The sequence below is a fragment of the Branchiostoma belcheri genome, unplaced genomic scaffold (genome assembly GCF_001625305.1).
Source record: "Branchiostoma belcheri isolate BF01 breed outbred unplaced genomic scaffold, Haploidv18h27 scaffold120, whole genome shotgun sequence".
Classification (NCBI taxonomy): Eukaryota; Metazoa; Chordata; class Leptocardii; order Amphioxiformes; family Branchiostomatidae; genus Branchiostoma; species Branchiostoma belcheri.
This window is the reverse complement of record NW_017802603.1, coordinates 856233-867944: the sequence shown is the minus strand read 5'-3', so window position 1 is coordinate 867944 and position 11712 is coordinate 856233. Positions and strand designations below refer to the sequence as shown.

The 11712-nt window shown below is 41.2% G+C and overlaps 3 protein-coding genes across 3 annotated transcripts in view; 2 read left to right on the top strand and 1 right to left on the bottom strand.

Annotated features, from left to right (window-relative positions):
- The window catches only part of LOC109462987 (gamma-aminobutyric acid type B receptor subunit 1-like), a 26973-nt gene extending 23258 nt beyond the window's left edge, over window positions 1-3715 (top strand). The window contains exon 17 of the mRNA XM_019759639.1: window positions 1501-3715. Within this exon, the coding sequence (XP_019615198.1) occupies window positions 1501-1710 (210 nt within the window). The 3' untranslated portion in view covers window positions 1711-3715. The remainder of the gene's footprint in view (window positions 1-1500) is intronic.
- Window positions 3716-4951: 1236 nt separating this feature from the next.
- Window positions 4952-7238, top strand: LOC109462927. Its single transcript, XM_019759555.1, has one exon. The coding sequence runs from the start codon at window positions 5038-5040 to the stop codon at window positions 5896-5898; it is 861 nt and encodes a 286-aa protein (XP_019615114.1). The 5' UTR covers window positions 4952-5037; the 3' UTR covers window positions 5899-7238.
- Window positions 7239-7328: 90 nt separating this feature from the next.
- Window positions 7329-11712, bottom strand: part of LOC109462982 (DDRGK domain-containing protein 1) — a 9200-nt gene continuing 4816 nt past the window's right edge. The window contains exons 4-8 of the mRNA XM_019759634.1: window positions 10100-10201; window positions 9779-9901; window positions 9294-9332; window positions 8711-8767; window positions 7329-8286 (exon numbers count right to left, since the gene is read on the bottom strand). Of these exons, the coding sequence (XP_019615193.1) occupies window positions 8062-8286; window positions 8711-8767; window positions 9294-9332; window positions 9779-9901; window positions 10100-10201 (546 nt within the window). The 3' untranslated portion in view covers window positions 7329-8061. The remainder of the gene's footprint in view (window positions 8287-8710; window positions 8768-9293; window positions 9333-9778; window positions 9902-10099; window positions 10202-11712) is intronic.

Here is an 11712-nt window from a genome sequence, read left to right as displayed (position 1 = left end):
TCTGAAATCCCCGATTTCTTGTTCCATGTTGTCAGGAATCCTGATTCTGTTCGGCATCTTCCTGGCCTGGGAGACGCGGAAGGTCCAGATCCCCGAGCTGAACGACTCCAAGCAGATCGGCCTGTGTGTGTACAACGTGATGATCATGTCAGCCGTGGGCGTTCCCATCATCAACCTGCTGGACTCGCAGCAGCTCGACATCAGCTTCGCCGTGCTGTCTGTCTGCATCATCGTCTGCACCTCCACCACTCTGGCGCTGGTCTTTGTTCCCAAGGTAAGGTCATGTTCATCATCGCCGTTCAAGATCGCAAACTCATGAGGGCATTTGTCATGCAACTTCAGCTGTATTCTTACGGAAAATACTGAAAATTCGTAGTCTCTGCCAGACTAACAACGCGACATACGTCACATACGGCGCATCACATTAAATTTGCAATGGGGCCTTTTGATTTCATAGAATTTTCTAGCCTCCATCAGCTTAGAGGCCCGGAGTAATTGGCCTCTAATCGGTCCACGGGAAGGTTAATTTCCCCCTCCGGCGCGGGTGAATGAACTCCCGTGGCCTATTTGCCTGTCTCTCTAAATTGTACTGCTTTTTGAACGGTATCTGTACTTCTCTGTAGATTTGGCAGGGCCTGAGACACGGTTTCGAGATCCAGAGATCGGGCAAGTTTCTGACGAGAAAGGGGAGCTCCGGCACCGTCACCAACGGCTGTGATGATCACATCAACTGCAAGAAGGAGATCATCCAGCTCAAAAACCAGATCAACGTCCTCAACGTAGGTTTTGGCTAGACTTGGCTAACACTTTTAGAATCTATCAACTTCACCTATACTAGTACTAAATATTGTCACATTCAAGATGAGGGTATACGTACACGTGTTGTGAATGCATTGAAACTGTGGAGGAGTTGTATAATGTACTTCCATTTCAGGTATTACACCACTTGCACATATCAATCAATCAATCAATCAATCAATCAATCAATCAACGATCGATCAATCAACGATCGATCAATCAATCAATCACCTCTCCCTCTCCATGCAACCGTCACAACTTGGACAGACAGACTAATCCACAACTCAGACCCCCCCCCCCAAATGCTACCATACCTGCGGTAACAATATGTCTGTAATTGACACGGAGCATAACGAAACGACCCGTCTATTTATCACCTAGACCGGCGCCTAATGGTCCCATTTCCCGCTCTCTGTGCTTACAGCACGAGCTGAGGTCAGGAGTGATAAACGTCCAACGGCAGAGGTCACAGTCAGAGTCATCCATTATTCCACGGCCCCGTGAAGTCGTGGTTTTGTCAGGCGTGTCCGGTGGAAGGGCTGGCGTTTATAGACGCTCGACTCACCATGTCACCCTGAACTTCACTGCAGCATGGGTGTCAACATCAAGGGCAAGAGTACAGCTTCAAAATTCTATCAGAACGTGTACACGTGTTCCACCATTGTGTAATATAACTCTTTTCTTATTTATTTTTATTTTCAGAAAGAAATTACGGACATCAGGAAAAGGAAGGTGAACAAGTACGATAGCCAGGCCATCGTGGTGTGCGCAGACAGACTGTCCGTGAACGGGAGTTCCACCTCACACGACACCAAGTCTACAGCCGGGAGCATCAGATCTCTCCACCTGAGGGACATGGATGCACAGAACAACGGCATAGAAATGCAGGTCATCAAAGAAACGTCGGCATAATCCTGCGGACTGACAAAGACTTGGTCGTACCAACTACGGTATGTTACTTAAAAAAAGATCTAAATAGTTATCATTTAGATCAAGGAAGTTAAATCTAGATGACCTTATCGAGTAACAGACGTAAAGCGAGTAAGGTTGGACACGGGCAGAAGTATGTACTAGTGAAATCGTGAAATCGGTAAATCGTTAATTTGTCTATTGACCTTCAGTCTCTAAGAAGTGAATCTGATCAACTTTCAGTTTGGGACAGTGCAAAGCACATAAGGTGAATATGTATTCTACTGTAAAATACAGAAAACATACTTGTATACACTATTGTGAAGGGCTTTGAGAATACTCTGTCGAAGTTGCACAGATAACATGCCAAATTGTCTGAAGCCAAAAGAATTTCCTATCATAATATTTTGTAGCCTACAAAATATTTAAAACTTTGTTAGACTGACATTCTATAAAATTCTTTTTCTGTTCCTCTCAGTTGCCAGACCACCCCTCCCCCCCATCATTGTTCCCTTACTACCCAACTCCCCTGCAGTATGGGGGTCAACCGCATGGTTTGATACGAACGGAGCTGTTGTTATATGGCTTATGGAATGTTTCTTCATCAAAGTAGACTTTCTCGCGACATCTCTGCATAGACCTCTACATATCTAGCTGTCTTTCTATAGGAAATTGTATTTTCTGCAAGGACAGGATCAGAAACAAAGGCCAGTAGTGCTTACTGGAGGAATCAAGTCGGGAACTGTTTTGAGTACATCATGTAAATAGAGATGTATCATTGATCATGATTTAAAAATCGTACAACACGTAAACATTCCAGATGATATACCGAGAGAAGGACATGCTATCTAACCTTTCATACAGCCTGACAGAACTTGCGTTATTCCACGCATGTACGTAGGGCCGTTCTGGTTTTACATAAAAATGTGAAAGAAAAATCCACTCATGTGATAAATGTCAAGTATGCACAGCTTGCGTGGAAGTATTGTATGATATATCTGTCCTTCCATGTGAATATTGTCGCGCTTTGAAGCTCTACTAAATATGGCCTTTCTGTACAAAGACTGGAACAGTGTTGTGAATTTGATGTTAATGTTGTTAGATTGGCATTTTGACTTCAATCTTGGCGATAGTGGTATTTGGCCTGATAACTTATTCAAAACGTGTAGAAAATAGTCACAGAGGATTGATATATGTTATCATGTATACTCTACTTCTTACAAAAAACTTGGAATTGATCACAGTAGTTTCAAGATAGACCAATGACGTTTTATGTCGTTTATACATTGATGATTATTTAAACTGTGACGCAGACACAGTGATAGTAGTCTTTATGTCTGTATAGTGAACGTGTATATCAATGACGTGCCTTCTGGTATTCTGTACATGTACACCTAAATATCTGTGTAGATCGTAAGTTATCACCAGAACTATACGAAGCTATGAAATCCGAGCAGTTTAAATGGCGTCCTTTCAGAGACAACAGCCGGGTGTACATATGAACATGTGAGAATCCTGTACAGTGTTAGTCAGTAACGTATGAGTGTCCCAATGAAGTAATGCTTGACAATCTTTAAAAGAATATTGAGTTTCAAGTGTTTGTGAGTTGCAACAATACAAGTCGTGGATCGTTACATACAGTAGGCTTTACATTTGCCTATGAGGTGTCACCAAAAAGTATTAAAGGAATTTACGTTTTGTTGTCTGTGTAGACTGGCAAAAGTTGATATGAAGAAAGGTGACAATGAAAAAAGGAGAATATGGGACAATATGACAGACGAATGTTAAAAGTAATAAGCTGGTTTTATACACAAAGCGTATGGATACAACATAACCTTCTTGGTAAAGATAATTGTGGAATGTGTGGAGATTAGCCTCCTCAAAGATGTTATTTGAGAGTTGTAAAGCCACATGAGCCCATGTTTTGTAGATTACTATTTTATCGTTGTACCATGATGTCAGAAGAATAAACGTCTTTGTTTTGTACAGTTGCTGTACTTCTTTGTTAGACTGTGAGTGTTATATCATTTATTACATGCGATTGAGACGAGGCTGTACATGTATCGGCTCCCTTCCATGTAATATGAACATGCACGGGAAAAGGTATTTTACCAGAAAGTCAATATCCTTCTCCCCGATATGAAACATGATCTACAACGGTCAAATCTAGACTTAAGCTTACACAAAATGGCCTGAATGCGGACATACCTAATGTCATAATGCCTGCACAAATAACAATTAATCACTTCCGGGATATTCGTTTTAAAGCCCAACCTCATAAACTTATGTATTTCCCTTCCTTCCAAACGTTTGTACAGCAAAAATACATAGTTTCTTCAAGATTTCTGTAGAAGTTGTAAGTATGATTTTTTGCGCAAGCGTAACACCTCTGCAATCAGAGTCGCGCTCCTAGTGTAGTATGCCTTATAATAACACCCGTCCGCCTTGTTTGGACAAACAGCAATTAGTACCGATTAACAAGCTGTTTCCCCTCCTCAACCATTTCACGTTATTTGGCACGGCGGTCCTCTGTAACCATTTATTCTGCAACACGTTATCGTAACCAAAAATTTCTGTTATCGAGGACAAAGGTCTTTTGTTGTTCCCGAACCAACAGTATCCCGGTAACGGAGCCAGGTTACCCTCCAACGGTTTAAGTGCCGTGGATTTGACAGGCCAGTCACTGCCTACGTTAAACTTAAGGCAGTGAACGTAAGAACACAAGATTTGCTCTCTTAATTAACATCAGCAAAATGAACGATGATGTTTAAAAAATCAACTTAAAGGGAATTCAAACCTTTATACATGTTTGCGAAGGTAGCTTCCTATGATGGGCACATCTTCACATTAACCATTCCAAACGAAGTGGTGGCACTGTTTTTAAAATTCTTGATTTTCAAAATTTTTGACAATTGAGTTTAAAACTATCAAAAGGAATGTACATATTGCTCCCATTATATAGCGTTAGTATCTAGATATCAATGACCACAGTTGACCTGATGTAGTCAATCTCGGATTCGACCATAACCGGTTGCTCTCGAGTACGACTTGTCAGTCACTATGGACATATTCGGTAGCAAAAAGACTGACCGCGATTCTCCAAACAATTACACAAACAAGAGAAGAAGGGAGAGAACGTGTATCAACATAGGCATTAACAAATATTGCACCGGTAGCCGCCTTCCAATGTTTTAGTTCTGGTCACCGTTGCTAGGCGACAGTGTTAGTAGGCAAAGTCTTACTAACTAGTAAGCAAGTCAGTTCCACACCGCACGTACGCGGTTTGGTTTGGCGAAATTGTGGAGTAGAAAGAAAGGACCAGTACTCGTCATGGAGGGCGGAGGGGTTTACCAGATAACCAACGGTCAAGGAGTCACAGTGATGAGACCTGGAGTCGTGCAGGCGGCGCCGGGGATTGTACAGGCAGCACCGGGGATTGTACAAGCAGCGCCAGGGATGACAGTTCTGAATCCCGGTAACCTTGTAGGTACAGGAAGGAGGACGTACATCAACCAGCGGCTGCCGTTCGTCGGAACCGGAACACTGACCTTCAACACACAGGACATTGCCTGGACTCTGCCCGCACAGCGACCACAGATCATCTTCCTCAACGAGGACGACAGTGACGACAGACAGAGACCGCGTCACTACAACCACTACCACGGTCCGGACGGAGTGCCCTACTCCTACAACATGGGGGGCAGGGAGAGGCATCACTTCTACGGGCACCCGGGACATTTCATGGCGCACTCCTACCCGCCGCAGTACCCGGTCGGGCAACAAGTCATCGTACCGCAGTCACAGTCGCAACTACAGGACAACTTCAACGTGCACGGCATCCTGGAGTACGGCAGACTCACCACCGTCTTTCCAGAATCCAACTTCACCACGCTTCCAGACTTCATCCAACAGGAACTACAGCGTGCTTACGGGCAGTACTCTCGCACTGAAGTCAATATCGAGGCAATTAATGGCCAATACACAATCCGAGGCAAGCCTAAGGAACAGGTGGTTCGTACAGTTCAAGTCCCGCGAAGAGTCGCTCCGCGCGTGTCCCCGAGAACACGGTACGTACAGGTACATGTCCCCGTACCACAGACGTCAAAAACAGCCTCGTCAGATGAAGAACAGACAAGAGCTTCTTCACAAACAAAACACCGAGCCACAACTAGCGAGCCTAAAGAGGTTTAGGGCAAGGGCTGAAACTGTACGCGTGGAAACCATCATATACATCATGTAGATTACAGATGTAAAACCCTTCATATCAAGTACTCTACATTGTTGCAATGCATATTGTATATTCATGCAAAGTAAACACCAAATCGTATGGTTGGCGATCATTCTATGATTGCACAAGTGTAAGGTGCAAGGTACTGTTCACACATACTTCTGGTGCCGGGTAATCACAAAATTATTAGACATCTACAGTAATAAATGTCTTTCAGCTGTCGGCGTTTGCGTTTTTAACACAGCTTGTGTGATAAATTACGCGTTACGTTTTGTTATGAACTTTTGTAAATGTAGCACGAATACCTGGATATATACGAGACTTGTATGTACATAGAAAGAGAGCGAACTATATACTATATATAGTTGTCAAGCCATTTGTCACAACGTAACTCCTCTAGAAGATATTATCTTTTCCACCGGCGACGTGGGCGTCAGTCATCCCCGCCACTGCCGACCTGGCACGCACGGATCGGAGCGTAATTTGTTCCCGAACTTTCAGGAGCGCCCAGATGACGAATTGCCTGTCAAGGACATGCCAATAAGTTGGAACTCGAGTGCTGGAATACGATCGTTCTGGTGAGGGAGCTATCTCGCCCAATTCCTCGTCAGCAGGAGGCGGGCATGCTTGACTACCCGGCATTGTTTCGTAAATTGACATAAAAGTTCTGACCGGTTCTCCCGGCGTTGACGTCACCTTGAGGGCTGCAGTACTAGTGTTTTATTGATTTTCTGATTTGTTTCTACCAGGCGTTATAGATGTGCCGTGAGGTGTGAAGGTTTTGTTGCGAATCTTCAACTGTGTCTAGCAAAATGAGTTGTCAGCAATGAGCCCACTGACGGTCATGACTTATGTGTTCTACACACGATTGCCGTTTATCGACGTAAAGATTGCACCTTTAAATCTCGCCCTTAGGAGATCATCACTCATGATTAGCCAGGGTGTCGATACAGTAATCATCTTACCACTTTACTGACCAGATTATCATACTGATGCCCCCGCTGGCCGTGCGATAATCCGCCTGACCAAGGTGCTTTAGATGGATATCTTACAAATCTGTAATCGTTTCATTCTGGGGATTGCAGAGTTGGAGATGGGTATTGAACCTTTCTATGCCTTTTGCTTTGACTGGTCTTTGGCTGTTAGAGTTAACCAGTATAGAGGTAATAAAGTTCAGTTACAGAACTGAATTTGCCAAGGAGTCACATTTGACTGTCTACTGTCAGCTTGTTTTAGCTCTACCTCTTTCAATAAATTCAATTCAGAAAAAAGACATGATGCAAAATGATGTACAGCCAAGAAGAGACGACAGATAAGGGAAATCACAATTACAGATGCTGTTAGCCAAGTCTGATTCTTATTGGACATTGATGAAAGATGACAAAACCATACAATTTTCTGCCATTTATGGCAACATCTTTATAAAGCAGCTTGCATTTGTCAAAAAAATTAACAGTATCCAGTTAAGAGAAAGCTGCAAATGACAATATGAAGTTTTTGTTTATCCCCCAGCATGGAATTTGGTACCAACTCAGTATTGGTTATGGGGTTAGACAGCAGGAAGAAGGTCAAATAAATACATACAGTAGATACAGTTCTCAGAAAAATATGAACAGTAATGGCAAGCAGTATCTTCAACATGTGTGCATCAAGGAGGTTTAAAATCAAATAGTATTTAACCTTCTTGTGTGCATATACAAATGTAAAAATCACAAGCAAAATTCAACAAAAATGCATTTGAAATTGAAAGTAAAAAATAAATGGACTGTAGTCAGTCAGTTCCTCAAGAGGGGATAATGAACAGCACTACCTTTATAACCAAAGGTCATTAGCACTGATAATTAAAAAATGAGACAACAGGAAACATATCTACCTTCTGTACCTGTGAAACACAAGGACACACACTTCAATAGGACACCTATGTATTGTACACATGTATGTATGTCCTGCCTACAGTATGTTCATAGACCAGTATCTGGCCCCTTGCTTTCTTCTTCCTACATATACAATGTGCCAGTATGTGTATTCCCTGGTAAATCACAACTACACTGAACAAGGAATTGATAAGTCAATTACAGAAATTCAAGCAGATAAGTTGGTTTCCGTATCACCAGTCTGTGGTGATCTTAACTAGCTTGCGCCCTGATGACCTGTTCAGTGTCTGGAGTGAGGTTGATGAGCTGGTTACTACTCTCCACCAGGTCAGTGATGGACACCCTCCCCCGCTGTTTGATGAACTTGGCCACGGCCTCCAGCTCGGCCTGCGAGATGTAGATAAACTTGCCTCTGTCGTCGATCACTCCTGTCAGACGCCCCTGCTCGCGCAGGTCCTGTACACGCTGGATGCAGTCCTGACGCAAAACTTCATGGTAAATGTCAAAGACCAACAGAATTCTTGATGCAATTTACATGACTGTAGTTTAAAATCTATAGAAGAACATAGAATGATAAGAGAAAACTGTAGGATGCATTTCCTGTAATTAACAACTGATCATGTAATGAGAAAAGTATGTAGCTATGTATCGTTTTAATAAGAGAGAAGTTATTAGCCTACAAATAGTAGTGTTTCAGTACATTAGTGTATAGTGTTTTAGTGCTTTCAGGTTGAAATGTTTTGAACCCTTTAGACAACACGTAGTGATCTGTTCATTAAGCCTGTTATGGAATGAATATGCTAAAGATTTTAGGATGTGCATGCCATATCTATTACTAATATATCCTTATACATATACTTATATTATCAAATGGTAGCTGCGATATGGTGTAGTTCACTACCTGTGCCCTCATGTTGAACTGTGCTGCCAGGTCCTCTAAAAGCACCACCTTCACAGCCTAAGAACAAACAGTGAGTATATCAACATCATTAGCCCCTCAAATAAATTCACCAATGTTTCCACACTGGAAGAGATATTGCGGCCATCTTATACATGTAATATAATCTCAGGGACTCACTTTGGCATTAGGAGTGGAAAGGAGGTGTTATTTGTAGTGTCTTAAGTTCACACTTGAAATAATAGTGATGCTTAACAGAAACTTGTGGTGTCATGACTTCACGACTGTCACAAGAAATCACTGTGGAAACCACTAACATTTCTGGATTTACAGTAAGCTATAACCTAATGCTTTAGCAAACTTCATTGTATTAGCAGCTGGAGACAAAATGTACTGAACAGATAAATGAACTATCCACATGGCTTGTAGGTAAATCAGATTATGAATTACAGGGATTGGGAGATGAGGTCTGTAATTGTGAGGGTAGTGCAGCAGTAATTTCTCATTATAATCTCCCATCTTCAATTAGACCAGAGAACTGACTTACAATGAATTTCAATTAGACATAGTTACATGACATGCTTACCTTAATGTGATCAATGAAGTCTTGCAAAAGATTTTCAGTCTGCAAAAAGAACATGGACACAATCTAGTCTTAGTCTTACACAATATACATGTACACAATGGCATGGCATCGGTGATAATCCTTACTAGTAACATCAGTCCTATTCGCTGAGAAGACTACACACCAGCAAGAAAATACAATTACAATATTGAATGATAAGTACATGTACCATATTGCCAACTCATGATTAAGAGTTGCTCTCCATGACCACTGATCTTCTTGAACAAATATGCAACTAGAGGTCAAGCAACATCATCTACAAAACTTGAATAAACATTGCAAACAATTGTTTTGATACAAGTAAGCAATTGAATTCAATCCTCCACAGACTTTTAACTTCTAGAAGTTTTTATTTAAATTAAATCTAACATTATATTATATTATTACTGAACACATAAACTCAACATGAAAGTTTCTCCACCTGAAACAGAGGTACATGTACTTACAGCATCTTCATCCAGAATCTCCTCATGCCCCTCCTCCTCCACAGTAAAGGATTCCTTTAACATCAGATACTCCTCATGTTGCCGAGCTGCCTCTTCTTCTTTAGCTTTTCTCTCTTCCTCAGCCTTTAAAATGGCAGCAAATCAATATTGTAATACCTGATGTCAGGTTTCATTTCAATCAAAATGAAGGAAGATATAAAAACAGTCCTTGTACAAAAAGTACACCAGGTTATAACCTGAATGAAGAAGTGAAGTGCAATGAAAAACATGTAATGATCACTGGTCTTTTTGACATGTTTTTCAGCATAGTATAAATCTCACCCTTCTCTCCTCTTCCAGCTTCTCCTCTTCTTCCTCCTGTTTCCTCTTTTCTTCCAACATCTTCTCACGCTGTTTCCTCTCTTCTCGTTCCTGTTCCGCAGCCTGAAATTCATTTCATCAACATGCATATAGCAACAAAAAATCAGAGATTGCAGACATGGGAAGTATTTGGGTTTTTCCTGACCTTCAACTTTACAGAGCACTCCATCAATCAACTGTAAAAAGCCCTTCCCACCCACTATGCAACCATTTAAGCAATCTATATTATACAGACAAACCCATAATCCCCAGATGCCCAACACAATACTTCCTTCTGTAGCCAGAAGTAATAGGTGAAAACAATATTACAAAAGACAAAAAGAAAAAAAAAAGCTTTTATTGTAACAACAGCAACTTGGGACAGTTGGGACACAAAGAACTCCTTCAATAAGTGAGTTTAAAAATGGATGAAACAAATCTTAAGTGGCTCCCTGACCTCTCTTGCTGCCTTCTTCTCTGCTTTCATCTCGAGTTTCCTCATTTTCTTAGCTCCGACCTTCATGCCTTCAGGAATGTCAATTTCTGGCCTGGCTTCATCTGAGTCACTCTCTACATGTACAATAAATAAAAACAACAATGAATTACAACTGCTTTTGTTTACATCTCTGCATCAATGTTTTCCTTGATTTATGCACCCTAAAAATATGCCAATGTTTTTACTAAGTAATAAAGTTTTTACTATGTAGTTACTTATTTTAGGGTGCACAAATCGAGGAAAACAAATGATTTTAGCAATTTTTCAATTGGGCTGAGTGCTGTGCATGAACTTAAACATCAAATCTGGATGAGAGGCTCTGCAATAAAAGAAATTGCCTCAAAAGTCAAAACATGGAAATCAATAAATTTCTGAAGTAACTGCAATTTACTGACTGTCCTCATCCTAAAACTGGTACAGTACAGTACTGTACTGTATGAGTATTCCATATCTTGAAGCTGCTTATCCATATTGAACTAATTTGAAGCTGCGTAATTCAGCCTTTTTTTTGTATTATTAGGCTGCAATGTAGTTTTTTACATGTACGTCAATTTGTGAATAAACCATTTATACATATCTTTGTTATGAAAATGAACAAGGCTGAGGCAATAAAAATCATTGCCAAGGCGACGACTGAATGATATATATTATTTCATGTGGTGGAGCTAGCAATCTACATTACAATTATCAGAAAAACATATTTCCCTATGTTATAAAGACATGCACGTAGTGAAATTTACAGGATGGGTGGAGGAGGTGTGGGGCAATATACCAAATACATGTATGGGAGGAATCAGTCGTTCTTCCCCAGCAATATAGATTTTATGATGACATACTTACTTACTTTACTTTGGTCGAGTTCCCGCTAGAACCAAACTGAAAACCATCCTCCACTTCACTCTATCCTCCACCAGAGACTGGATTTTATGTCTGGTCTGAAGTTGTTACTCCTTTGACTTTTTTTTAACCTTTTGTGGGTTCCAAAAGGACGGATAATTTCTTTTCTCTCTGTGACCTGTTTGAATATGGTCTTTGGCCAAAGACAGCTGTGCTCTCTGCCCATGGTGTGGGGAGAAGACTGATGACCAGTAATTAATCA